Raw genomic sequence first — 25,688 nt, 5'->3', positions numbered from 1 at the left:
ACCTCTCTGTGCCAGTGGGCTCTTGGGGAAATGCTACTGTCCTCAGGTCTACCCTGCCTACACTGGTGAACAGACCAGAGCCCTGTGCCCTGCCCAGTGTGTCATCCTCATCCTCAGAAACGTCAGCTTATCATCATCCCCGTGCCAGCTGACCCTGAGGACGTAGGACCCCTGCGACCCTCTGACTCCTGCCTGTGAAGTGGGGCAGGGGCACTCCCTGCAGGACAGTTCCGAGGAGGACTCCGTGTTCCCTGCCTGGTGCGTAGTGGGTGCTCGAAAACTGAGACTCTTACCTCCCCTCCATCCGACTCGTGCCTGGACCCCCAAGGAGAGACCCTAACCCCCTCCCAACCCCCAGCCAGACTCGGCAGCCTAGATGCCACCCCTCTGGTGCCTCCAGGGGTCCCACCTGGCCACTAGAAGGCCAGCCTCGCACCTGACCCTCCCCAGCCTGCCCACTCCCCACACTCCAAGAAAAAAACCCTCTTGGGACCAGAAACGCCCAGGCAGGGGACAGCCTGGTACTCCATGAGACCTCGGGGATGGCACAGCCTGCTCTGGGGACTCTCTTGTCTGGGTGGGGGTGGAGGCAGGGTGGGTAAGGCAGTGTCCCTCCAGCCCAGTCCTGCCTGCAGGGCACTGGGAGGTCTGGAGCAGGGTGGCCTGGGGCTGGACGGGGGAGTGCTGGTGGGAGGAAGTGTGTGACTGTTCTCCAAGGAGTCCTCTTTTCTTTTATTTTTTAAAATCATGGTAAAAACACATAACATAAAAGTTACCACCTCAACCATTTTCAAGGGCACAGCTCAGCAGCGTTAAGCACATTCACCTGTTTTGTGCAACCACCCCCACTGTCACCTCCAGAACCTTCTCACCTTCCCAAACTCAAACTCTGTCCCCACGAAACACTCACTCCCCGCCCCTCCCCAGCCCCCGGCCCCCACCCTCCTGCTTCCTGTCTCAGTGACTCTGACTCCTCCGGGAACCTCACAGAGGTGGGACGGGGAAGGACTGGTCCTTCTGCGACTGGCTTACTGTGCTCAGTGGGTGGTTCCCAAGGGCCACTCATGTAGCAGGTGTCAGAACCTCCTCCCTTTTTAAGGCTGAATCATATTCCATCCAATGGATATAACACGCTTTGCTCATCCACTCATCTGTTGATGGACCCTTGGGCTGTTTCCCCCTCTGGGTGATTGCCAGCCATGCTGCTGTGAACGTGAGTGAACAAGGGTGTCTTCTGACCCTGCTTTCAATTCTGTTGGGTTCTTAGCACAGGTGGAGTTGCTGGATCGCACAGTAACTCTGATGCTGAGGAACCACCACACGCTTCCACGGCGTCATTCCCAACCAGAAGTCTTCATCTGACACTGGGAGCAAATGTCCCTGGACACCCCCATCCTGACCAAGGTGCCCTTTGCTTTGCAGCCAGTCTGGGAAGGGTGGAGTCAGGGGTGTGGGTTATGATCCCAGGTTCCTGAATTCTAGCATCCCTGTACCCATGAGTGGTTTTGCTCCCATGTCCACAGGAAGGCACCTCGCTTCAAAGGGTATTTCTGGCGGGGGGGCATCACCACCTCCAGACACCCCACCGGAACCTTCTGCCTCTCAGACTTACCAAGCTCTTCAGGACGGGGGTAGGACAGATGCTCCCTCCTCCTTATAGCCTCAGCTGGAGGAAAGACGCCCTCCCCAGCTTCTGGGGACAGACAAGGCGGAGGATCTGACCCCCCTCTACATTCTAGGATCCTTCTGCGCAAAGCTTGCCAGCCAGGAGCAGCCTGCAGCTCTCCCCTCCCCTCCCTCCTCCGCAGCCCCCCCAGGCTGCTGGGCCACTCACCTCGGACGTGTGAGCCGGGAGCCCAGCGACTTTCCCACACTTTGGCCCCATTCACAGTGTTAAACGGCCCACAAAGGCCAGGCGTGTGCCTTGGAGGCCGCGCTGCCATCTGGCCCGCACTTGGGGAGGGAACGCGCCTTTCATCCGGCCAGGCTGGGACTTAACAGCATTCATTTCATATTTCCCACAACTCAAAATTGGATCAAAGCTGCTCCCCGCCAAAGGGGACGGGGAAGAAGTGGGGAGGAGCAGCCCCCCCGGCCCCCTCCCCCCAACCCTCACCTCCACGCCATCCCGCCGCGGGTGGGCACGCGGGCAGCTGGGGTGGGGTGGGGGCTGGACCACGTCTCCTGGCACGTGTCTTACTTGGGCTGAGAGCTGGCTTGGGGGAAGCGGCCAGGGCAGGACACACGCCCCAGCCAACTGCCCCCTCCGCAGCTGGGGGCAGGGGGACGGGCCTGGTCTGCCTGCTGCCCTTGGTTCTGGGCAGACACCTGCCCCCCCACCCCACCGCCACTGCCAGCGCCAGACGGGCAGGCACACGCGGGCTCAGGTTCGTTTCCTGCCAGTGGGGCCTGCCCCTTGTCCTGCCTTCCCTCTGCCTCGGCCAGAGCACCTCCTTAGTGCAGGTGCGGGGCTGGCAGGGTGTGGGCGCCAGGGAAACCGGCACCTAAGTCATCCTGCCCTCCCCTCCAGAGCCCACCCACATGCAGGCAAGGGACCCACCAAAATGTGCTGGCTGCCCAGCACCAGCCCCACTCTGGCTGCAAAAATGGCTCCACTGAGCATCACTGGGTCCCCCTTGCTACCTGTGGGACCTGCCAGCCACTGTCAACACCTGGGGCTGTAGAGCAGAGGGCGGGGCAGGCCCCTCCCCAGTTTGCCCAGGTGCCCTCTGCTCTTTTGCACCAAATGAGGGCTAGATATCTGTCGTGGGGTCCCATCTGCTCAGAGAGAATCCCAGGCTCAGGGGGAGCCTACTCAAGACCTCAGTGTCACTTGCGTCCCACAGCCAGCCTGGGGCCTGTGTCCCCTTCAAGAGAGATGCTTGGGGGGAGAGCAGGTACCAAAGGGTGAACAGGGGCTGCCTTCCATCCCCTTCCAGAGTCACCTGAAAGTTCCACCTCAGGAGCCCCCCCAGGCCTCACCCACCCCAGCGGGTGGCCGGCTGGTTCGGGGGCTGCCTTGCACTGGCTCCAAGCCACGCTTGCCCTGGCACCTTCCTCCTGCTTCCCGACGGACCCCTCTCTGGGTGACCCAAGGTTCCCTGTGCTTCAGACTTCTTGAGCAGGCCCACCAAACAGGCCGCTTATCACCATGAGTCACTGCCAAGCCTCTTGTTAAGGCCCTTCAATTCCCAGCCATGCTCAGATGTGGCTGTCGGCCGGGGTACTGCACTCCTGGATTTTACCTCTGGTTAAAGAACCCTGATGCCAGCTGCTGGGTCCCCTGGCTGAAGCCCTGCCTGCCCCATGAACCTAGCTGTGTTCCGCCCTGCTCCTAGAATTTGCCCCATCTCCACCCCCCCCCCCACCTCTGTCCTGGCAGAACTGGATTCCTGGCTGCAGAGAATCAAAGGAAAGTGTTCCGGGTGGCGGTGGGGGGCTCCCAGCAGGCCCTCCCCTAGGGACCCAGGGTGGCGCTCATGGCCCCCAAGCATCCACTGGCCTCAGCTGGGCTGTCTAGGTACCAGGACCATCAGTTCTTCCAGTGGGTCCCTAGGGGGTTGTCTGAGCTGGTACTGTATTTGTATGGGCTCCTGGCAGAAGCCTCATGTCTGCCCCCATGGTACTCCCTTCACCACCAGCAAACTGCCCTAGGACAGGAAACCCTGTAAGTGCCCACAGGGCTGTGCAGAGGGCAGCATGCAGCCGAGGCTTCCCCCCAGTCATGCAGGAGCAGTGACCACACACCTGTATCCAGCACGTCCGAAGCCACACGCTCTTGCATGCTCCATAGACGGCCATGGTTGGACTCCCACCCAGATCGGGGTGGGGTGGGGCCCTGGAAGGTTCAGAGCTCCCCAGATGCTACAGTCTGATAAACTGCTCCTGGGGGGTGGGGTGCAGTGGCTCCTGGGGGGACTGCCTAGGTGCCAGGCTCCATGCTGGGCATTTCAGGCACCCTGGCTCCCTAAAACTGCCCAAAGCCCAGCCAGGGAGACACAGCAGGCAGTCCATTTTCTAGCTCTGAAGCCACGTGTCCCAGGTGACAGCTTGGGGACTTAATACATATGCCAGCAGGTCTGAGCCTAAGAGCCTGGGCCCCTCTTCCACTTGTGCAGAGGGAGCTGGCTATGCCTGCTCAGGTGAAGTGTGGCCTCCCCTGTCCCCTCCCCCTCCGCCCCAGAGAGGAGGGGAGCCGCAGGTCCAACAGGGAGGGTGCGTGGCCCCCTGGAAGCTGCTGCTCTTGTGCATTCTAAAGCTTTCCCCTTATCTGCTCGCTCGTGGCCTCTGCCAGCCAGCAGCGGGGAGTCGCTGGGGAGGGGGGAGAAGGGAGAGAAAAGGGGAGGGGAGGGGCGCCGCTCCTTCCTGCCCCCACCCGCGTCCCCGCGGCCTGGGAAAAGGCAGCATATTGAGGCGCGGGGCTCCCAGCATCAGGCCCCGGGATGCTAATGAGGGCGAGCGCGTTCCCACAGCCCGGACATTGTGCCGCGCGGCCCACCTGCTCCTCGGGGAGCGCCCATTGTGCCCGCGCCAATTCACAGGCAATTTAGCGTGCGCTAATGGGCCGGCGCCTTTGTGCGGCTCGCGCCGTCATTGGCCGCCGAGTGTGGGAACGGCCGCGGCGCCCGGGCCCCAGGCGCCAGCCCGCCGCCCGCGCCTATATAGGGGCCGGGGTCGGCACCAGCCCGGGACGCGCCCGCTCCGCTCCCTCCTTCCGCGCCGACTCGCCTCGCCCGCGCCAGGCATGGCCCCCAGCACCGTGGCCGTGGAGCTGCTGAGCCCCAAAGAGAAAAACCGAGTAAGTGCGCGCGCAGCCTGCCCGGCGCGCTGCGGCCCCGCGGCCCCCGCGACCCCGCGCCGCCGCGGCCGCGCTGACGCCCCTCCTCCCGCAGCTGCGGAAGCCGGTGGTGGAGAAGATGCGCCGCGACCGCATCAACAGCAGCATCGAGCAGCTGAAGTTGCTGCTGGAGCAGGAGTTCGCGCGCCACCAGCCCAACTCCAAGCTGGAGAAGGCCGACATCCTGGAGATGGCCGTCAGCTACCTGAAACACAGCAAAGGTGAGCCCGGCTCGGGCGGCCCCGGCCCCGGCCCCGGCCCCGCCGCGCGCCCCGCGCCCCGGCCCCGCTCACCGCCTCCCCTCCGCTCCCCGCAGCCTTCGCCGCCGCCGCCGGCCCGAAGAGCCTGCACCAGGACTACAGCGAGGGCTACTCGTGGTGCCTGCAGGAGGCCGTGCAGTTCCTGACGCTGCACGCGGCCAGCGACACGCAGATGAAACTCCTCTACCACTTCCAGCGACCCGCGGCCGCGCCGGCCGCGCCAGCCAAGGAGCCCAAGGCGCCGGGCCCCGCGCCCGCGCCCACCCCCGCCAAGGCGGCCGCCGCTGCTGTGCGCCAGCCCGCCTGCGGCCTCTGGCGGCCTTGGTGACCCGCGGGAGCTGCGGACAGGCTGCCTGCCGGAAGGACCAGAGGGCCAGCGCGATCCCCTGGCCTGGGGAAGGGCCTTCCCGTAGTCTGTCCCGCCCCGCCCCCCCCCCTGGCTTGGACGGGCCCCTTCTCCGGAAGGCTCTCTCTCCAAGCTGGCGGGCCAGCAGGAGGAACATTCTCAGAGAATGTGCGCGCAGCGTCCTTGTTTAGAACAATCAAGGCCCATCTTCTGCCAAATGTCTGACCCCATGGGGTTGCTCTGTGTTTGCATTTCAGCAAGTGACTTCTAGGAAGTCCCCACTGCCGGGTTCTATGATATTTGTAGGCGGCGGGGCTCAGCCAGCCGGCACCCCACGCGTAGAGGGCTTTCTTCAGGTCCGGTGCTGCCCGGCCAGCGGGCCTGGCGCAGGCCGTGCCGTGGGCACATTTGCCTTTTGTGAAGGCGAAACTCAAGGTGTATCCTCATAGGAAAGAAAGTGTCAGCCTGGATGGGTGAGGAAGGGCCAGGCAGAGCTGAGGCAGAGAGCCCTTGCACGTGCCTGGTTGTCTGGTGGGGTCTCATAGTGGGCTGTGTGGGGAGGGTGGGGGTCTCCACCCCCCACAGAAAGGATTTCTGTGTGGGTGGGTGCACACGGGCACGAATTGGTACTCAGAATGTGAACTCTCCGTCACGTGGGAGCCACGGGACTGCTCTGCAGGCTTCTAATAAAATCTGACTATTCAGCCCCTCCATAGTCCGTCTCTTGTGCCTCACTCATGTCCTTGGCATCAGGCAGGCGGGGCTGCAGGGATGAAGGGGAGTGGGCACTATCGTGGTATCAAGGACACAGGTGTCCTTACCAGGGACCCTCTAGACACAGGAAGAATAGCCAGGCACCGGCTCAGGGACAGAGGGAGGGAAGAAAGAGAGAAGCTAGAAATGAGAAGTGAAGGGACAAGTCAGGAGGCAGGGGGGAAGGACGAAGTGTGGAAATTGGAGTGAGAGGCAGAGAAGCAGGGGAGAGGCAGGCTGGAAGAGGAGAGGGCCTTGTGGACACATTAGCTTCCCCAGTGCAGTAGGAGGGGATGAGAGACCTGGGTTACCGCCCTAAACCTCTGGCTAGCTCCTGCAGTGGGGAGAGGGGTAAATGATGCTACAGGACCTTCCAGCACTGTCCAACTGAGAGAGACCTGAAAGCCATAGCCTGCAGTGGAACTCTCGCTGCAGCAAAATAGTTTTAACTGGGTCAAACACAGATGTTTGCCCCACCAGGGCCCTCCCCACACAGCCAGAGCCCCTGTCCTTGGACAAGCTCCTGGGGCACCTTCTTGGCTGGCCCACAAGTGGCTGCCCTGCCCTGCAGGTTGACCACTCACCACGGCTGAAACAGGCAGCGCTGGCGATGAACCTGTCAAGGCCAGGCCCATGCCTCAGAAAGGGTATCTATTTTTAGACAGGCCACTGGGTGTTGGTTGAGTCTGCAGGAAACTGGATGCACGCCGGCTGGCCCTCCCCCCTTCCCGCTCGGCACCTCTCTTCCCTCGGCCTCCCATCACTCTGTCCACAGCACCCCTTCCAGGCCAGCACGGTGCTGCTAGGGGCCTTTGGGGTCCCTGCTGAGCCCTGAGAATGGTGAGCGAGGGACAGGGAAGCCCCTCCCCCATCCCACACATTTACTGCTTGTGTGGCAGGCAGGTCCTGCCCTCACGGGTGTCCCTCTGGCCAGGCTGACCTGCAAGGCCGCCTCCCCCATCCCGAGCCTTGCCTGGTGTGCTGAAGCACCTTCTCCTCCCCTGAATCACCCCTAGAGCTCTGAATTTGTGCTGCTCACAGGCCTGTGCCCCCAGGGGCCCTGCCAGGCAGCTAGTGGCATGCTCAGATGGAAGCTGAGATCCAGAGACTCAAAGTAACTGGCCCAGGGTCACCTAGGAGGCAGATGCCAAGGCCACCTTAGGGGCCCTCTGTCAGCCTCCAGCACTGAGCTCTTTCTCAAAGTGCCAAGTGCCTCTGATGGGTACACATCCCTTAAGAGTCTCCACACCTTCCAGGGTTTTCTAGCGACTTGTCCTGGAAATCACTCCCCAACACCATTCAGGAGCTTTCTCAGCTCTTTCCCCGCAAATTCCCATAGACTCCTTGTTTTGCCAGAAAGTGGCCTCCTCCAGGCAGGCTCCCCTGCTTTCCACTGCACTTTCTGAGGATCTCACCATCAAAGTACACATCGTCCCCAGCTGCAGGGGCATCTCCTACCTCTGGCGGGGGTTGGACTCCTAGAGGGCGGGGTCCCCGACTGTCCCTGTTTGCATGGGACTTTTAGCACCGACAGTCCTGCGCTCCTGGAGAACCAGGCTGGACCCTCCCGCGCAGGTGCCAGGCTTACAGCCACATTCACTGAAGGAGCAGTTCTCTGGTGGTCTGCAAAGCCCCAGGTGCCCGCTCTGCACTAGCTCAGATCATCTAAGGTCAGCATCATCGGGCCAGCTCAGTGAAAGAACAGAGACGACGACAGCCCAGATGTTTTGTGTTGAGCTGCCTCCCTGTAGGGCCTCTGAGACCGGTGCCCGGGCCCTACCGAGTCGGCCCTCCCGCCACGGAGGGGCGGGGCCGCGCCGAGAGCTTATTAGCATAATATATGCACGGGAGGCGTTTAGCAGTCAAATATATGCGCATATATCTCCATGGTTGATGAGGCTAGCCGGGCACATTCAAAATGGCGGAGTGTGGAGCGAGCGGCAGCGGGAGCAGCGGGGACAGCCTGGACAAGAGCATCACGCTGCCCCCCGACGAGATCTTCCGCAACCTGGAGAACGCCAAGCGCTTCGCCATAGACATAGGTCGCCGCGGGCGGGCGCGGAGAGCGGGGCGGCGGGAGAGGGAGAGGGCGCGGGCGAGGGCAGCGGGGCGGCAGGCCGGGGCGGTGGCAAGGACGAAGGGCGGGGCGCGGGCCGCTGACCCGCACAGCCTGTCGGGCCTTGTAGTCCGCGGCCGCCGGCACGCACAGCCTATCGGGCTCTGTAGTCCGCGGGCCGCCGACGTGTAGGCTCGCTGCGGCGGCCGGACTACAGCTCCCGGCAGGCGCCGCGCGGCCAGAGCGTGGTATGCCGGGCCTCGTAGTCCCGCAGGAGAGGCGGCCCGGCGGCCGCTCAGGCATCCTGCCTCAGGAGAGCCGCTGCGCTGGGCCTCGTCCCGCCCGCGGGAGATCCGGGGCCCGATGTCTGGGGCAGGGAGTTTGGACGACCTGGGCGCGGACCTCAGGTCGAAAGCCCCCAGTGTCCCACCCCAACCCGCTGACGCCTCCCTCCCTTCCTCAGATGTGGACGCTGAGGCGCGGGGACCCGGCTGGTCAGCGGTCAGCCGTCGGTCGCTGCCGCTTTGCCCGCGGGCCGGGGCGGCGGGCTTCCCGAGGGCAGCTCACCGGCGAGACGGCCTTGCACCCCGTCGTGGCCGCTCAGCACACGCAGGAATCCCCAGAGGGGTTGGGCCGCCCCGCTCCCCTGTTCTTGGGGTCACTCGAGTCAAGGGCTTGGGAGAGGGTGGTCTCCAGGGAAGTGGGGAGTGGAGAGGGAACACGTGCAAACGGCTCAGAGGGCGGGTGCTCCGAGGGGACTGGCCTGGAGGCCCGGCAGAGCCAGGCAGAGGGTGGGCATGGGCAGCTCTGGAAGCGTCCAGCTCGTCCCTCCGTGAGGGAGCCTGCTGGAGTGGCCCCTGGCTGGGCGTCGGGCCGGAGATGGTGAGCGTGGAGGCCCAGGTTGGGGGCTCAAGTCAGCCCCTGCCCCCCGTCCGCAGCTCTGCCGACACCCCGATGTGACGCAGTCGACAGGTGTGTGCTCTGCCTCCCTAACCCTTGGGGGTGCTGCTCCAACCAGTCTGAAGTGTGCAGAAAACCTGCGGCCACAGGGCTTACTCAGCTCCGTGTTCTGAGTGGTCCCCAGAGGCCGGCTTGCAGCTGTGCAGGAAGGAGGGCCTGCCTGTCCTCTGGGCCAAGCCTTGTCCGGGTTCCTTGGCAGACGGGCACCCAAAGGGATATTTTCAGCCTCGATATTTACCTCCTCTGAAACTTCACCCTGGGTCTGGGTCCTCTTGTCTCCCGTTCTTCAAAGGACATGTTCGTTACACTTTTGTTGGTGCAGCTGGTGGGAAGTCACAGCTTAGGGCAGGAGTCCTCAACCCAGGAATCCGCAAAGCTTGTCAGCAGAGTGGTTTAAAAGCAGGCTCCCCAGTTTCCTCTTCCCTCCCCAAGCCTCTCAATCCAGGAGAGCTCAGCTAAGCTGTTCTCCCTCTCGGATGGGGCACTCACGTCTGCTAGGGGAGTTCCCTCCTCTGAAGCCTTGGGGATGTTTTGTGTCTCAAGAGACTTGAAGCTGACTTGACTCCAGGTTTCTCCTGGGCGGAGGGGAGGATCCCTCAGGTGAAGCCGAAGGGGCCACAGGGCGGTGATGTGCGCTGAGGGGTCGTTTCCCCACTGGTGTCCGGCTTGGAAGGACAGCCCCGTGCCAGGCCCCCGTGGGTCTGGATGACCTGGAGGGTCTTGGCCCAGGTTCCTCCTGTCAGTCAGGGATGCTTTTGGTCCTGGGGTGGAGCGTGGGCAGGACAGGAGAGCCTGTGGTGTCCACCAGAGAGGATGGGGCTGTGCCTGTTCGCCTGGTCACTGCCCTGGTCTGGTGTGACGTGCAGGGGCTGGGGCCCGGCTGGCATTTGCTCTAATTCCAAGGGATCCTGAGAACAGAAGAGCTCTCCTGCCCCTGCAGACTCCTGCTGTCTGTTCTCTGAGTTCATTCCGGTCCCAGCTGACCACCCTGCTCCACCTGCACCCCAGACCTCCGTCTGTTACTTCCTGGTGGACATAGGGAGAGGCGTCTGGGCAGCGCTGGGCAGTGCCCCACTTGGGATATGTGATATGCGGTGCAGAGAAACTAGCTCACCGCCCATGGCCCCCCATAAACCCCAGTGCTTTGTGCTTCGGTTGTGATTTATAGCTGACTTAAAGAACACATCCTCTGGAATTGGATTTCTGTGACCCAGGACTTTGTTTATGAGAACTTTTGATGAGCTTCTTAAGATGTATCTTCATCCCTTTGTGTCACCTGTCTTTTTAGGAAACTATTCATTCACAGAGGTGAGTCGGGCAACGAGCGCTTCAGCGAAAGGCACTCTGGACCAGGCCAGGACCGGGGGCGGGGAGGGGGGAGAAGGAGGCTTAAGACCAGGTCCTGCATCTTGAGCTCGTGGTCCAGGGCTGAGCACAAGCCCGTGACGTCATGGGCCCCTCTGCGGCCCGATGGAGTGGGCTGCAGAACATCCCCAGAGGCCTGTCCGCTGCCAGGCAGGCATCTCTGACAGGACAAGTGTGACTGATCTCGGGGACGGAGGTTTGATTCCTGTTAACCTGGAAGAGCCCTGGCCCTCGGACACCTCAGTGTTTCCAAATGTTCTCTGACTTGAGCGTTTCTCGTATGTTCCCCTAGTATCTTGTCACACAGCAGCGGTTGCTGGTAACCTGAGCCTCCTCCTCATACCCAGGGTTTTCCGCCGTGATTTGTCGAGCTTCCTGGGAAGGGCCGTTTGTTCCAAGGCCACTGCAGCGCTAAGCCTTCTGCTTCTCCCTGCCCTGCCACTCGAGGGCCTTCCCAGCTGTGGGTTACCTGGAGCCACAGAAGCACATCCTGACCTGAAAGAGGGGCTCACCAGAGCTCTTCCTTGGAGAGGACTGCTCTGGGGTCTTTTTAACTTGTCCTGAAATGTGTTTCAGGCAAATAAAGTCCTACTCTGCCTTCTGGTATTTGGTATCTGGTGACACTACAGGGGCATCTGTCCTTCCGTCTGCGGGGCCTCCCTGGTGACTCTGGGCCTCGGGCTGCCTCCCCAAGCCGGGGAGTGGAGAATCGGACAGCCTCCTTTTCCACCTGGGACCTGAGGAGAAACAGACTCTCAGAGAAAGCAGAGTGTGGGTCTCACTGTTCAGTCCCTTCCTCTGTCTGGCCCCCCGCAGGGCTTCAAGCGCAAGCAGCACCACGGCCCTGTGGGCGGGACCCAGGTCCCACGGAGGCGAGCACTTGCAGGTCCCCTCCGGCCCGCTTCTGAATCTGTTCATTTGTGTCTCCCCATAGGCGGGTCACTGACCAAGCTGGCCTACTACTCCACCGTGCAGCACAAAGTCGCCAAAGTCAGGTCCTTCGACCACTCAGGCAAAGTGAGCCTCCTGGGGGGCCAGGGCAGGGGCTCTGGGGTGAGCCCTGTGGTCCCGGGCCTGGTGCAGGTCCGGGAAGTTTGTAGTGCTGATACTCCTCCCTGCCTCCTGGCTCAGTTCTCCTTCCATACCAGACCCGACAGGAGCGCCCCCACCTGCTCGTGCTCCAGCCTCAGCCCTGGGGCCCCACCCTCTCCGTCTACCACCCTGCCCGTCTCCCACCCTCCCTGTCTCCCACCTGCATTGCCATAAAGAGTCCCCATACTTAGGGGCAGACAGAAATCACTGGTGCTGCTGGGCAGGTGCTTGGGGGCTGCGTCTCAGTGCTGTCCCCTCCCCAGGCCAGCACACATGGGTCCCCCAACTTCCTCCCCAGGACACAGAGCAGGACCATGAGCCGCCCTACGAGATCTCTGTCCAGGAGGAGGTTACCGCCCGGCTGCACTTTGTCAAGTTCGAGAACACCTACATAGAAGCCTGCCTGGACTTCATCAAAGACCACCTCGTCAACACCGAGACCAAGGTCATCCAGGCGACGGGGGGTGGGGCGTACAAGTTCAAAGACCTCATCGAAGAGAAGCTGCAGCTGAAGTAAGTGGAGACACAGGTTGCAGGGCTGGCCTCTGAAGTCATGGCCACAGCGACCCTGCTCCTACACCGCCCCCTTCAGCCTGCTCTGGGGAGTTCTGAGGCCCCACGACCACAGTGAGGCCGTGGGCGGCTGGTGGGGGCCATGAGCCTGAGGCCAGGCTCTGGACCGGCTGCAGCGGGGTTCTGGGGGCTGCGGACAGTGGATGGGCCCTGGGGAGAGGCGAGTGCTGAAAGGAAGGAGGTGGAGCCCGGACACGGCCTGTCCCCTTCCCATGGCGATGCTCCCCGTGCACCTGGCAGAGGTTCCTGGCTCCGTGGCCCTGCCGTGGGTGCGGCAGCAGGGGCCCTTTGTGCCACAGCCAAGTGCCGGTTCCTCGGGTACGTTCAGCTGGCCCACCCCAGAGATTCTCCACGTGAGGGGTGGTGATTCGTGAGCTGCCCTGTGTGTGCCTGTCAGGGTCAGAAACTGAGTCCAGCCAGGCAGGCAGCACCGTCTCCGGGTGGGTCCCTGGACAGCTCCGCCTGGTGCTGCGCTGCAGCAAAAGATCGTGCCGTGGCCTGCGCCGGGTTCAGTGGCCGGGCTCCTCCCTCGCAGGGTTGACAAGGAGGACGTGATGACCTGCCTGATAAAGGGCTGCAACTTCGTGCTGAAGAACATCCCGCATGAGGCCTTCGTGTACCAGAAGGACGCTGACCCCGAGTTCCGGTTTCAGACCAACCACCCCAACATCTTCCCATACCTACTTGTCAACATCGGTTCCGGGGTCTCCATCGTGAAGGTGAGGCCTGGCTCCTGGACAAGGGCGGCACTTCGGCAGTATTTTGTCGGGCGCTGGTTGTGTCAGAGCCGAGCCGGGTCCAGGGACGTGGGCAACCTCAGGCCTGGCTCCCGCGTTCACGAGCCATCAGTGGGACAGGCCCTCCGTCCAGCATTAGCACCTGCCGAGCCCACCCAGATTTGACCATCAGGAGCGTCATCACCCACGTCTAGGGATGCGCTGAGCCAGCACATCCCGGGACCTGCTGGGTGGGGGTGGGGGGTCCCCACCCGCTAACACACCTGCCCGGTCTGCTCCCAGGTAGAGACCGAGGACAGGTTCGAGTGGATCGGTGGCAGCTCCATTGGAGGCGGCACCTTCTGGGGGCTCGGGGCTCTGCTCACCAAAACTAAGGTATTTTGGCAGCTGTGGGAGGATGTTCCTGGCTCCACAGAATGTTCTGGTTCCCGGTCCCTCAGGAGAGGATTGGTGGCTGTTGGGTTTGAGGCTTGTGGTTGGCTGGGTGTGCTGTGAAAGTGGCTCCTTCCTGGGCCTCATCCTGTTTCCTGAGTCTTGGGAGGACGGACATCCAGGAGGCCAGAGCATCGCCTGGGTTGGGTGGTCTCCAGGGCCTGCCTGTCTCTCCCCACCTTCGGTCCCACAGCCAGCAGGGCTTCCACACCCAGCCCACCGCTTGCTTCTTTTCAGGGGCTAGGTCTCCGGGGCCGTGGGGATTCCACCAGCTCCCAGTGCCCCATATGCTTCTGTCGGCCCTGTCCCCACAGAAGTTCGATGAGCTGCTGCACCTGGCCTCCAAAGGCCAGCACACAAACGTGGACATGCTGGTGCAGGACATCTACGGGGGCGCCCACCAGACCCTGGGGCTGAGTGGCAACCTCATCGCGAGCAGCTTTGGGAAGTCAGCCACCGCTGACAAAGGTACCCGCCCTCTGTTGCCCACTGCGCTCGCCGGGGTGCCCATGTGTCTGCCTGGGCCGCTGCCCAGCCGCTCTGCTTCCATCCCCTCCCAGAGTTCTCCAAGGAGGACATGGCCAAGAGCCTGCTGCACATGATCAGCAACGACATCGGGCAGCTGGCCTGCCTGTACGCGCGGCTGCACTGCCTGGACAGGGTGTACTTCGGCGGCTTCTTCATCCGGGGCCACCCCGTCACCATGCGCACCATCACCTACAGCATTAACTTCTTCTCCAAGGTAGCGGGATGCTGCTTCCTCCTGCTCTGCCTGGCGCCGCCCGCCCACCGCAGGAGGGGAGGGAGGCAGGTGCCGAGAAGCCAGCGCCCCTGCCCAGCTGCCCTGTCCTGCCCATCCCTGCCCGCTAGCTCTGGGTGTCGTGGCCGTGCTGTTTGGGCATGTCACCTGGTGAGGTCTGGGGACTGTGTCACTGCCCAAGAGCTCCAGGTGAGCTTTCAGGCCTTGGGAGCACTGCTGGAAGGAGCGCTGCGGGGGGTGCGCTGCAGGAGGGTGCACAGCGCCTAGCAGGCGGGGTGAATTGGGTGGGCGTTAACTTCCTGGAAGGTATTGTTCGCTCTCCAAACGGCAGGCTTTTACATCTGTGTTTGCATGTAGTTGCACGGACAAGTGCGTTGTGGGCAGCCTCGCCGTGTCCGGGGAGGCCTGCCCACGTAGGTGGATTTGCAGCCAGGGCCTTAGCCGTGTGCAAGGTGAGGCCCTTTAGGTGGGGTTTTTCCACGGCAGGGTGAGGTCCAGGCGCTGTTCTTGAGGCACGAAGGCTACCTGGGAGCCATCGGAGCATTTCTCAAAGGAGCTGAACAAGACAGTGAGTAGAGCGTGGCCATGGGGGCGTGGCCCGTGCTTGGGGTCTGGGCTGCCTTGGGCATGCGGCTAGGGGAGGTGGGGAGGGTGAGGGAGCTGCTGGAGTGGGTGCGCGTGCTACGTGATGATCAAGGGAGGGCCCTGCCCTGGCAGCAGCAGGAGCTCTGCTTGTGATTCTGCTGAAGGGCCTGTGGAAACTTGCCATGTAATCAACCACAGGGTGTTTGAGAGTGACAGGGCTCCATGCAGGGGACGGCCTCGGCCCTCCCGTGCCCAGGTCCTCATCACCATCAGCTTGGCTGTCTCTGCAGATGCACATCCGGTCTGTCCTTTTTGGAGAACACATGTAGGAATTGCAGGCCCGATTCTACCCCAGCAGGAGTCAGGCCGGCTGCTTGCGGGTCGGCACCGATCAAAACAGCTCAGGCTGACCTTCATGTCCTTAAATGCAATTTCTTATGGAAGTAACTCAGGGAGATCTTTAAGAAGCTTTGAAAGGTCTAAGTGATCATTTTACGAGGCCTCATTGCCATTGGGAAATAATACAACAGAACAAAACCCCGGCTCACCCAGCATCAGGGAGACCGTCGGCGGCTGGTCCTCTCCCAGATGTGGTCAGGCCATCCCGAGGTTTGCCCAGCCGCTTGACCCTAGGTTGACCCGGTCTCTTGTCCCACAGACCCGAACCAGTACAGCTGGGGAGAGAACTACGCTGGCAGCTCCGGGCTCATGAGCTCGTCGCCCGAGCTCTGCCCGACGCAGCGGGCCAGGAGCGGCACGGTGAGTATAGGACAGGGCGGTGCTGGGCCCCTCGGGGGCTGCTCGCTGCACATGTCTCCTTAGTGGTCACCAGGAGTGTCCCCGCACTTTCCATTGCAGACCAGTCTTGAACCAGAGGCTCTGGGGCAGCAGTAAGACATTGTGTTCAGCCGGAGCCCTGGAAGCCATGCGGGCCACCCCCCGTGTCTGCAGAGAGAATATAGAGTTAAACTGAGGAGGACAAGGGTCTTTACTCAGGGCTCTGGGGCCGTTCTCAGCAGGGTCGGGTTAAAACCCTGGGTCATAGGAACTAGCCCAGGCCCCGTCTTTTAGACTGCGTCCTCTGCGTGGTGGTTTCAAGGTGGCAGTGAGCATGCAAAGTCTGCTCTCCGTGGAAGGGTCCCGCCTGTTCCTCAGTGCCCCCTGCTTGGGTGAGGCCTGTTGTGGGGCCTCCCGGGCCTGCTGAGCCAGTGTCTAGAGGGTCTCTCAGCTGGGGCCAGTGTCAGCCAGACAGGGTGGTACTGCCATGGCCCACGGAGGCGCGGGGCGCTGTTGTGTGGGCTGTTGCCGGCTCGTTAACCTTGTATCCCAAACGTTCTCAGAACCCGCGCGCTGTGCTGGAGGGCGAGGGGTGTGCGCTCAGGTGCTGGTCTGGGCACACAGGTCAGATGCCACCTTCAGGACTAGCCAGAGGGCTGTTGTTTTTGTTTTGTTGTTTTTTAATTTATTTTATTATTTTTGATGGGGGAGAAGGAGGTAATTAGGTTTGTTTGTTTATTTAGAAGAGGTACTGAGGATGAACCCAGAACCTCGTGCTTGCTAAGCATGCGCTCTGCCACTTGAGCTACACCTCCCCTCGCTGAGCGGCTGTGTTGAGGAAAAGGTGCTTTTCAGCTGTAGACACAGGTTCTCTCGTAAGTCAGTGTAAACGTGGCAGGAACATGTCCCATCTGATCTCACTCCCAGGAGAGCCCCCCTCTGTGGCATCCCCCATTCGCGTAGCAAGGCCCCTGCACTGCACCGCGTCCTTCGCGCCCAGCCGTGCGGCTGTAGCTGGGCCCTCCTGAGGGCGGGTGCCGTGGGCGGTGGCGGGGCAAGGCCAGGCCTGGTCAGAGCTGTGGCTGGTGTGCAGAGAAAGGTCTGACATCTTCCCAGCCCCGTTTCTGATCCATCAAAGGGCAGCTCGGATCCCTGCCCCACAGACTGAACTTAATCGGATGAGTGGGCAAGAAACCCTTAAACCAGCACTGAAGTGCCACATGGTCGCCCTCCACGACAGCTTGGGGGCTTTGCGCGCCTGTCAGGCTGGGCTCTCGCGTGGCCCTCCAGTGGGTGTGGGATCCCCGCATTACTGCGGTGGGGAGACCCGGGGCAGCGGACCAGGCCTGTTTCTGTGTTGTTCACAGCCAAGACGAGGCTGAGCTCAGATCTGAACTCTGTTTGTTGGGGAGGCAGGGAGACCTTGCAGACCAGCGAGGCGGGAGGCAGCCACGCCACCTTTCTTTGACCTCCACCTTTCCTGTGGAGACACACCAGCTCTTTCCCTGTGTCCTAAAAGCTGGGTTCCCCCTCGTGGTGGATCAGTTTGTCCAGACCGCCCCTGGCTCAGAGCACGCCTGCCTCTCCATCCCCGCGAGTTGGCCCATCAGAAGCCCTCCTGGCAGAGCAGGGCCAGCTCCCAGCTGTGCGGCTCCATGGAGGGCAGGGGCGAGGCCTGACGGGCCAGCCCCGAGCTCACTCGCTTGTTGTGGCCTCAGAACGGCTGCCTGAACAGTTCTCGTCCGAGTTCAGGGCCAGGCCCACAGGACCATTCGTTCAAGAGATGCTCGTGCCTGCAGAGTGTTTCGGCCGTCGCAGAGCACGGCTGGGCGGTGGTTCTGGTTGTGGGGGTGTGAGCAGCACACGTGCTGCAGAGGAAGGGGCCGTGTGTCCAGTCAGGTCTCCATGGCCTGGCCCAGGGAACAGCCCTGGGCCAGAGCCACAGGATGAGGGCCTGCCAGGCAGGGAGTGAGGACGGCAGCCGCGGGGGCTCTGAGCAGAAGCGAGGACCAGGAAGGCGTCCGGTGTGAGTGGGGTCATGAGTGCAGAGGGAGGGGCACGAGGGTGCGGCGGTGGCTGGAGAGGCCACCTGGGAGCTCCGAGAGCCCAGGGCTCTGCACCTTGGGGTAGCGGGGAAGAGGCAGGTGTGAGCAGAAAAGTGGAGGGGGCTCTGCTGCTGAGAGAGGACATGACAGGGTGATGGGATCCAGAGATGGGGAAGAACGGGGCGGTCCGTTTACCTGCAGGCAGATTGTACTCGATCTCTGCCCTTCGTGCAGAGAAGCTGCTGCTAAAACTTGTAGGAGGATGTTTTGGTCTTTCAGGAAGAACACAGCTGATGTGCCCACCTGCTTCTCGTTCTCCCAGTTTGACTTGCTGGAGATGGACCGGCTGGAGAGGCCGCTGGTCAGCCTGCCGCTCCTCCTGGACCCGCCTTCCTACGTGCCCGACACGGTCGACCTCACGGATGACGCCCTGGCCCGCAAGTACTGGCTCACCTGCTTTGAGGAGGCCCTGGACGGGGTGAGAGCTCAGGCGGGGCCGGATGCCCCCGAGGAGGCCCTGACGTCTGGGGAGACTGGCTGTGGGCATTTGAGGTCCTGGCCCCGTCTCACCATCTCAGGTTCCCCAGGGGCAGTGAGAGGCACGAGGAAGGAGGAGGGGGCTTTTCCAGGAGCCCTTCCACCCATGTGTTGGAGGTTGAGTCGTAGTTCGCAGGTGAAACTGCGACCCTAGAGCGGTCTGTTGGGAGGTGGTGTCAGTGAGCGCGTCCTCGTGAGCTCGCCAGGCAGCTTTGCAGTCTGCTGTGTTTCTTCAGAAAGCAAACGACTTGCCTGGGGGTGGCGATGGCGGTAGCCCCTCCAGGCTCCAGTGGGTCATGTCTCAAGGCCACTGGAGCCCTGTGGGAACACCTACCCCTCCATGAAGCCCCTCGGAGAGGCCCGTGGGGTCTGTCCCCAGGGTGAGGGGGGTCGCCCTGCCCAATCCCTGCGAACTCTGAGGGCGCTCCAGAACCGCCTGCCCCTCTGCAGGGCAGGAGCCGGTGGCAAGGGGGCCGTGGGGCTGGGATCAGAGGGTGTGGATCTGAGCTTCGGATTGGGGCCAGCGGTGACCTCGTTTCCGCCAGGCCAGGGAGGCCCCCAGTGGGTAGCTGTCAGTGATACCTGCTGTCCGCAGGCGGGGGCTGCTCTGAGCCCCAGTGACCATCTCGTCCTTGGCAGGTTGTGAAGCGCGCCGTGGCGAGCCAGCCTGGCTCCGTGGACGCAGCTGAGAGGGCCGAGAAGTTCCGCCAGAAGTACTGGAACAAGCTGCAGACGCTGCGGCACCAGCCCTTGTGAGTGTCCGCTGCGGCAGTGCCGGCCCCCCCCAGGGGCCGGACGCTCACCCCCAGGGCTGCGGCGCCCTTGGGGCTGTTTCTCCAGTTCTCTGGGGGCTCTGCGCCCATCCGCTTTGCCCGCGTCTGCGGGGAGGCTCGAGTGCGCCCACTCGGCACCGTTGCTCTGCAGGCTGCCTGGCTGCTCCTGTTGGTGCCTGGACCCCGCAAGGGTGCCTCTGGGGACAGGGGGTGTGATGGTCAGTATATTCGGCCATCCAGCCCGCTTGGCCTCCCTCACCTGACTCTGTCCCCAGCGCTTACGGGACCCTGACCGTGCGCAGCCTCCTGGACACCAGGGAGCATTGTTTGAACGAGTTTAACTTCCCGGATCCCTACTCCAAAGTGAGTGCCCTCTTCTCGTGGGTGGCTGTGTGCTTGCGGGGGATGCGGGGAGCGGGGGCGTCGGCCCTGTCCTGACCAGCAAGCAGCTTTGGTAGCAGCCCTGACCCCCAGTGCTAGTGGCAGGCCGCATCCGGGTCTCCCCTGCAGAGGGGCCATCTCCCGAGAGCGCTGTGCGGCCCCTCTGCCGGCAGCGTCGGCTGAGCAGCTGTGGGCACGGGCACCGCGGCGACTCCCTCAGCAGAGACGTGTTGGGGGGGCTCTGGTCAGCAGCCAGTTAGGGTGGTGGGCGTTCAGCGCTGAGGCCCCCCTCCCGTCTTCCTGGCCTCCTGAGGTCAGCTTGGAAACTCAGTTGGTACCTGAGGAAGTTAGTCCTGGTCTCGAGGGTGTGACAGGCCACTCAGGGCCTGAGGGGTGGCCTGGCGGGTGGCATGGAGGTGTCTCCTTGGGCTCTGACCAGGAGGCCACGTGCCCCAGAGCAGCGGGCGGGATCCAGGAGCGGCACAGCACACCCATCCCTCCCTCCCATCCCCCCCCCCCCGGTCCCCTCGTGCAGGAGTGAGGACGGCGGTCTGGGTGCTGAGGGTTTCACAGCCAGGGCAGCAGGCACCCGTGCGGGTCTGCGCCCTCTGCCCTGGCCCTCCACCCTGCCCTTGGCCACAGCTCTGTCACACCCTGGCCGGCGCCCTCCTGAGCCTCAGCCCTCTTGCGTACGGTTTACATCTGTGTGGCCATCAGCATCGCCCACCTCTCGCTCTCAGCCCGTGCTGTTCCGAGTCGGGCAGTTTTCACCTGATGCAGCCTTGGTTTCTTTAAACTCTCGCAGTGATGTCACGTCAAGTGTTCTGTCCCCTTAGAGCAGGCTCACGGTTGGGGGTGTCCTCTGCAGTGTCCCCGGCCAGGTGCCCCTCCTCCCCTCTCTGTGCTGAGGGCTGGGCTGCCCAGACCACGACTTCACCCACATCTCCCCACAGGTGAAGCAGAAAGACAACGGCGTGGCGCTGAAGTGTTTCCAGAGGGTGGTCCACTCGCTGGACGCGCTGGGCTGGGAGGAGAGGCAGCTGGCCCTGGTGAAGGGGCTGCTGGCAGGCAACGTCTTCGACTGGGGAGCCAAAGCTGTCTCTGAGTAGGTGCCTACTGTCCTCACAGCCCCTGGGCCTCATCCCTACCCTGCCTTGTTCCAGCTTGGCCCGAGAGGAGGTAGCAGTGGGGGCACCAGGGGTCTCGGGGGGACTCAATGCAGCTCAGGGCTTGCTGGGCACCTGTTACTCGGGACAGGCCCTGGGACCCAGCCTCCCTTCCCTGGCAGGAGAGCAGGTGTGTGGAAGGCTGCAGGTGTGGGTGTTTTTATTGGCAGAACCCACGTTCACGGTTACCGCACAGAGTTGTGGTTAAGTGGAGAGTTCAGTGGGTCCCCTGCCCGTGGGGCACGCGCCTTCTGGGCTCCCCACGTGTCCTGTCCCGGAGTCCACCTTAGTCTCACTGAAGCAGTGCTCTTGTGTGGGGGTCTTGCTGCGTCCCCCCACGATGCCCTCGGGCACGGATCCCTAGAGGAGCCCCTGGCCTCCGCCCCCCCCCCCCCCGGTCACTGCTGCCCTAGGGTGGCATGCTGGCACGCGGGGGGCTGAGGCCTGGGCTTCTGGTGACTTGGTTCTCTCCTCTTCTGTGCAGAGTTCTGGAATCGGACCCCCAGTTCGGGTTCGAGGAGGCAAAGAAGAAGCTGCAAGGTAGGCCGCGGGAGCCCTCTCAGGCTGGGACTCGGCTGGCGGGGAGGAAGTAGCGAGGGGGCTGCGCGCATCCCCAGCAAGTTGGGGGAGGTGAGGACTGGCTCCCTGGAAAAGCCAGTGGTGGGGTGAGGGTGACGGCTGCTGGGAAGGCAGGCCTGACCGCGTACCCTGTGTCCCGCAGAGCGGCCCTGGCTTGTGGACTCCTACAGCAGGTGGCTTCAGAGACTGAAGGTACACAGAGTTGTCCCCGCCTCTGTCCCGGGGCCAGGACTGCCTCGAGGCTGGGAGGCAGGGCCCCAGGCAGGGTTCACAGGAGACAGTGCGGGGGCCGGCATGGAGCTGCCGGGGGTGGGGACCAGGGCGTCCGTCCAGGCCCACACAGGGCACCAAGGGCCCCCGCGTCTCACCCGCGCAGCCCCGAGCTGCGAGTGCAAGTTGACCACTCCCTGCCCCGAGTCTTGAGTCCTGTGGGGCCGGTGCTTAGGTCAGCTGGCTTCAGTTCAGAGGTCCTTTGGGCCAGCAGTTCTGGAAGAAGCAGGGGCTGGCCCCACCCCTAGTGCACCCAGTGCCCGCAGGACCCGGCGGGCCGCGGGGAGGGTGGAGTGTGGAGGTGTCTGGAACGCTTGGACGCGCCTGTTCCCAACTGAACGTCCTGGTTTTGTCTTACAGGGGCCCCCTCACAAATGTGCCTTAATTTTCGCAGATAACAGTGGAGTAGACGTCATTTTGGGAGTCTTCCCCTTTGTCAGGGAGCTTCTCTCTAGAGGGACGGAGGTGAGTGTGGAGGGCTGCGTGGCAGGACCCTTGCTCCTGCGCTCGGTGGGGTTGGTGTCGCCGTGGGCCCTGGGCGGCGGCCCGGGCTCCTCCGTGAGCGCAGGTAGGTGCCGGGGAGGTGGCGGGAGGAGGAGAGGCCCAGCTGGTCACACCTCGGGGCTCAGGTCAGCCTGCCCCCAGTGTTGGAGGCCGTCTTCGTCCAGCCCTGAGAGCTGGCCCTCTCGGAGCCCCCGGGCTGCGCGTGGCCGCACCCTTCTGCTGGCAGCCCCGGGCGGGCAGGTGGGTGGGCGAGCCCAGGCCGGCTGGGTGCCAGCGGCAGAGGTCCCTAAAGCGCCCGGGCGTCCTGCCACAGGTCATCCTGGCGTGCAACTCAGGTCCCGCCCTGAACGACGTGACCCACAGCGAGGCCCTCCTTGTGGCGGAGCGCGTCGCGGCCATGGACGCCGTCGTGCGGTAAGCTGGCCGGGTTCGGTGGCCCTGGCACGGGGAGGGGGGTGTGTAGGGGCAGTTCCCCGGGGGCGCCGGCTCACTCTGCCTGGCCCCTTGTGCTCGGCAGCTCGGCGCTCAGAGAAGAGAGGCTGTTGCTGGTGCAGACGGGATCCAGCTCCCCATGCCTGGACCTCAGGTACCCGTGGCCCCTCCGCCCTGGTCCTCCCCAGTCCCCCCAAGTCCTCCCCAGTCCCCCCAGGTCCTCCCCGGTCCCCTGTGCACCATGGGTGGGGGGGGGCAGAAGTCAGCAGTGCCAGCAGCAGCCCTGTGATGGGGTCTGGGCAGCCCTTCCTCAGGGACCTGGGCAGGCGGGCTCAGGGAGCCAGGAGGAGGGAGCAGGCACCCCTGTCCCTGTATGTAGGTGGCGGGGGCTCTTCCCCTTGAATCTGGCCTTAGGTGATTAGTTCGTCGCTTTAGTGTTTTCTGCCCTGGGGGTTCTGGGAAGTGAAGCCCTGGGAGCCAGCCCAGTGCAGGACGGCATGTCTGGACTCTGGGACCCTAGCCTTTGAGTCTGTTTTGTGGGAGGTTCTCCAGTGCTGACTTAATCCCCCCCTCCAGGGCCCTTATTAATATAACAAATGGAGAAGAATGATAAAGACCTCTGAAAAGGAGTGAGGTGTCTTGAAACTCAGAATAGGGGAGCGTCGAGGCCCAGTTTCCAGAACAGGCGCCTTGTAGTGACGGGAGCCGGGCCGCGGGGGGACGGCCCCCGTGCAGGCTGGGCTTAGGGCGTGTGGGGTGCAGGGGCCGAGGGTCGGGGTCCCCTTGCTGGGCGCTGCCCACCCCGGCCTCACTGCCCCCTTCTCCCTGAAGCCGCCTGGACAAGGGGCTGGCCGTGCTGGTGCGGGAGCGCGGCGCCGACCTGGTGGTCATCGAGGGCATGGGCCGCGCCGTCCACACCAACTACCACGCGGCCCTGCGCTGCGAGAGCCTCAAGCTGGCGGTCCTCAAGAACTCGTGGCTGGCCGAGCGGCTGGGCGGCCGGCTCTTCAGCGTCATCTTCAAGTACGAGGTCCCGGCCGAGTGAGGCACCTGCCACGCCAGACCGCTCTGCTCGTCACTTGTCAGGGACAGATCGCGACTGGACAGGGCGTCCGCGTTCGGATCGGAGTATTTATATCGTGCTTCCGTGACTCAGAGCTGGGCGCGCCCGGGCGTGGGCTGGGCGCTCGTGGCTCGGGCTCCGTGTTCCTTTAACGCTGCCGTGTTCGTGGTGGGGAGACACGACTCTTGTCCCGTGAGACGTTCGTATTGGAATATATTTAACTGTTAAATAGTCTTTTATATATATATATATATAAATATAAATATATACATATATGCCTCTGACGGAGGACACGGGAGGCTCGGGCACGCACCAAATAGAGTTTCCAGAGTGAGAACAGAGCTGTCTCTGCCTTTGCTGTTCGGTGTGAGAGCAGGCAGCGCGCCCGGGAAGCCTTGCTCAGTCTGGGCGCTTGCAGGCAGGCCCTGCCCACCCCTGTCCGGGAACCTGAGAGGGGGTTCCCTCCCTTCAGTTGCCTCTGGAACTCTTAGGCCCACCTTGCCTGTGGGCCGTGACTGCTGCCCCATCACGTGGCCTCCGTCATCTGTCCCACCCCCTTGCCCCTGCTCCCTCGGGCTCCGGCCCCAATGCGTCTGTCTGGGGAGGCTCCTGCTGCGTCCCCCACCCTCCCGGGCCCCGCCGCACACAGGAGGACAGAACAAGGCTCTGAGCAGCACTCCTGACTCGGCTCACTCGGAGGGCCCTTGAGGGCTCTCGGGCTTGGTGGCTGGTACCCTCTCCTGCTCAGAGCGCGTCAGACCACGGGGGTTTGGTCACCACAGCCATGACAAGCGGGTGGGGGAGCTCACCGGGCCCGGCCTGGGGGTGCGGGGAGAGGGCAGGGCTCCCCCCAAGCTGGGTGTGCCCCTCAGGGTGTGGGCCTGAGCCCCAGACGCCCATCACTACAGGAGAGCTGGCCTTGGGGTGAGCTGTGCGCCATCCGTCTCAGGAACAAAGCTACGCAGGGGACCTGCTGTTGTGGCCCCCAGGCCTTGGGGACCAACCCTGAGCACTGAGGAGACCCCACAGCCCAGCGCCCAGGCCCTCCTCACCTCTGGAGAGCCCAGGAACGCGGGGGCAGGCTGCATAAGGGGAGGCTAGCAGGCCTGTGGCCTGCGGGGCCTGATCCGGCCCTCTTTCCCCACTGGTCTTTCTACCGTCCTTGTCACCCAGACCCGCCCTGCACCTGCTGTCCTGCTGGGCCCCCTTCTAGGAGCCTGTGCTCAGCAGTCTGGGGCCTGCACTGAACCTCGGAGAGTGTGTGACAGGCCCTGCACCCCGCCAGCCCCCGGGGGACCCCTGTGCTGCACCCCAAGTCCTGCCTGCAAGTGGCTCCCAGACCAGCCCCAAAGCACCTGCTCGCTGGCAGAGGCCTGGTCCTCCTGTGGGCGGCCGCCAGGGGGAGCCGGGGGCGCGGCCATGTGCCAGGCCGGGCCGGACTTGTCTGGCAGGTAGTCCCTGCGGCCCCTTCTCTGTGAGCATGCCCTGACTCTGACCCCAGCACGGTGTGGCCTTGTGCTGCCATCAGCCCGCACCCCAACACGGCTCAGCTCCCTGCGGCCACCTTCGTGAGGCCTGGCCTGGCCCCCCCTCAGCCAAGGCTCTTCTCTGTCCTCTGTCCCTGGTGGTGGATCAGCACTGGCCTGGCTGGTCTGGGGCTCTCAGTGCACAGGCCGCCCAGCCCTGACACCCAGGGGAGCTCCAGAGTCCCGGCCAGAGTCCAGCTCAGCCTGTGTTGTGACGTTCGGTGGGTGCTCTCACCTGTCGGGCCCCGGCCCTCAGGAGGGGGCTTCAGCACCCCTCCCTGGGGGTCCTGGGCAGAGGCTGGGAGCCTGCGGCGGCCACACTGTGAGCAGGGCACCAGGGCTCTGAGCACAGGCTCCTGAAACCTCCCCTGCCCCCTGGTCCCCCTCCTGTGTCCCCCCACCCCTTTCCCAGCTGCGGCAGGAAGGCTCTGGGCCTCTTGGGAGCTGAGGGCAGCCGCCGGACGGTAACTGGGCACCAGGAGATGGCGCCCACCCAGGGCTGGGCGAGGTTTCCCGTCCCCGCATTTCTTCTGAGCCATGGCAGCCAGCCCTCACCCTCCTCCTGGGCTCAGACCCCTCGGCTGAGTCCCTCCCTGCCCCGGCCCCACCACTGGCAGGCAGTCCACCCCTTCAGAGCACCTGAGGTTGCAGGGGCCCAAACACCCCGCCTCGGTGCTCCCTGTCAGGACGGGGCCATAGCTCCCCCAGGCTGAGTGCCCCCCAGTGGAGGAAGGAGGGGGGCTTCCTAGGTTCCAAGGGGTGGGGTGGGTCCCCGGCAGAGCCCCCCCCCAGGCCCCTTTGTGAATTTGGGCAGGCAGTCAGCACAGGTCCCTGGGGCCTATGAGGGACACAGCAGGGAGAGCCCCCCAACTCAGCACC

At 63.5% G+C, this 25,688-nt stretch overlaps 2 protein-coding genes across 2 annotated transcripts; both read left to right on the top strand.

Moving 5' to 3' along the window:
- The first annotated feature begins 4,213 nt into the window (after positions 1-4,213).
- Positions 4,214-6,555, top strand: HES5 (hes family bHLH transcription factor 5). The gene is made up of 3 exons (XM_032494764.1): positions 4,214-4,798; positions 4,893-5,058; positions 5,154-6,555. Exons 1-3 carry the CDS (start codon positions 4,745-4,747, stop codon positions 5,423-5,425), a joined length of 492 nt encoding a protein of 163 aa, XP_032350655.1. The 5' UTR covers positions 4,214-4,744; the 3' UTR covers positions 5,426-6,555.
- A 1,528-nt stretch (positions 6,556-8,083) lies between these two features.
- PANK4 (pantothenate kinase 4 (inactive)) lies at positions 8,084-23,617 on the top strand. Its single transcript, XM_032494985.1, has 19 exons — positions 8,084-8,238; positions 11,512-11,594; positions 11,968-12,182; positions 12,778-12,961; positions 13,262-13,354; positions 13,726-13,879; positions 13,972-14,153; positions 14,658-14,739; positions 15,415-15,515; positions 17,901-18,056; positions 18,755-18,867; positions 19,164-19,251; positions 20,223-20,374; positions 20,920-20,975; positions 21,157-21,206; positions 21,645-21,749; positions 22,102-22,202; positions 22,306-22,374; positions 23,052-23,617. Exons 1-19 carry the CDS (start codon positions 8,115-8,117, stop codon positions 23,263-23,265), a joined length of 2,322 nt encoding a protein of 773 aa, XP_032350876.1. The 5' UTR covers positions 8,084-8,114; the 3' UTR covers positions 23,266-23,617.
- The last annotated feature ends 2,071 nt before the right edge of the window (positions 23,618-25,688 follow it).

The sequence above is a fragment of the Camelus ferus genome, chromosome 13 (genome assembly GCF_009834535.1).
Source record: "Camelus ferus isolate YT-003-E chromosome 13, BCGSAC_Cfer_1.0, whole genome shotgun sequence".
NCBI lineage: Eukaryota > Metazoa > Chordata > Mammalia > Artiodactyla > Camelidae > Camelus > Camelus ferus.
The sequence above is the reverse complement of the archived record's forward strand: the minus strand, read 5'-3'. Positions and strand labels throughout refer to the sequence as shown.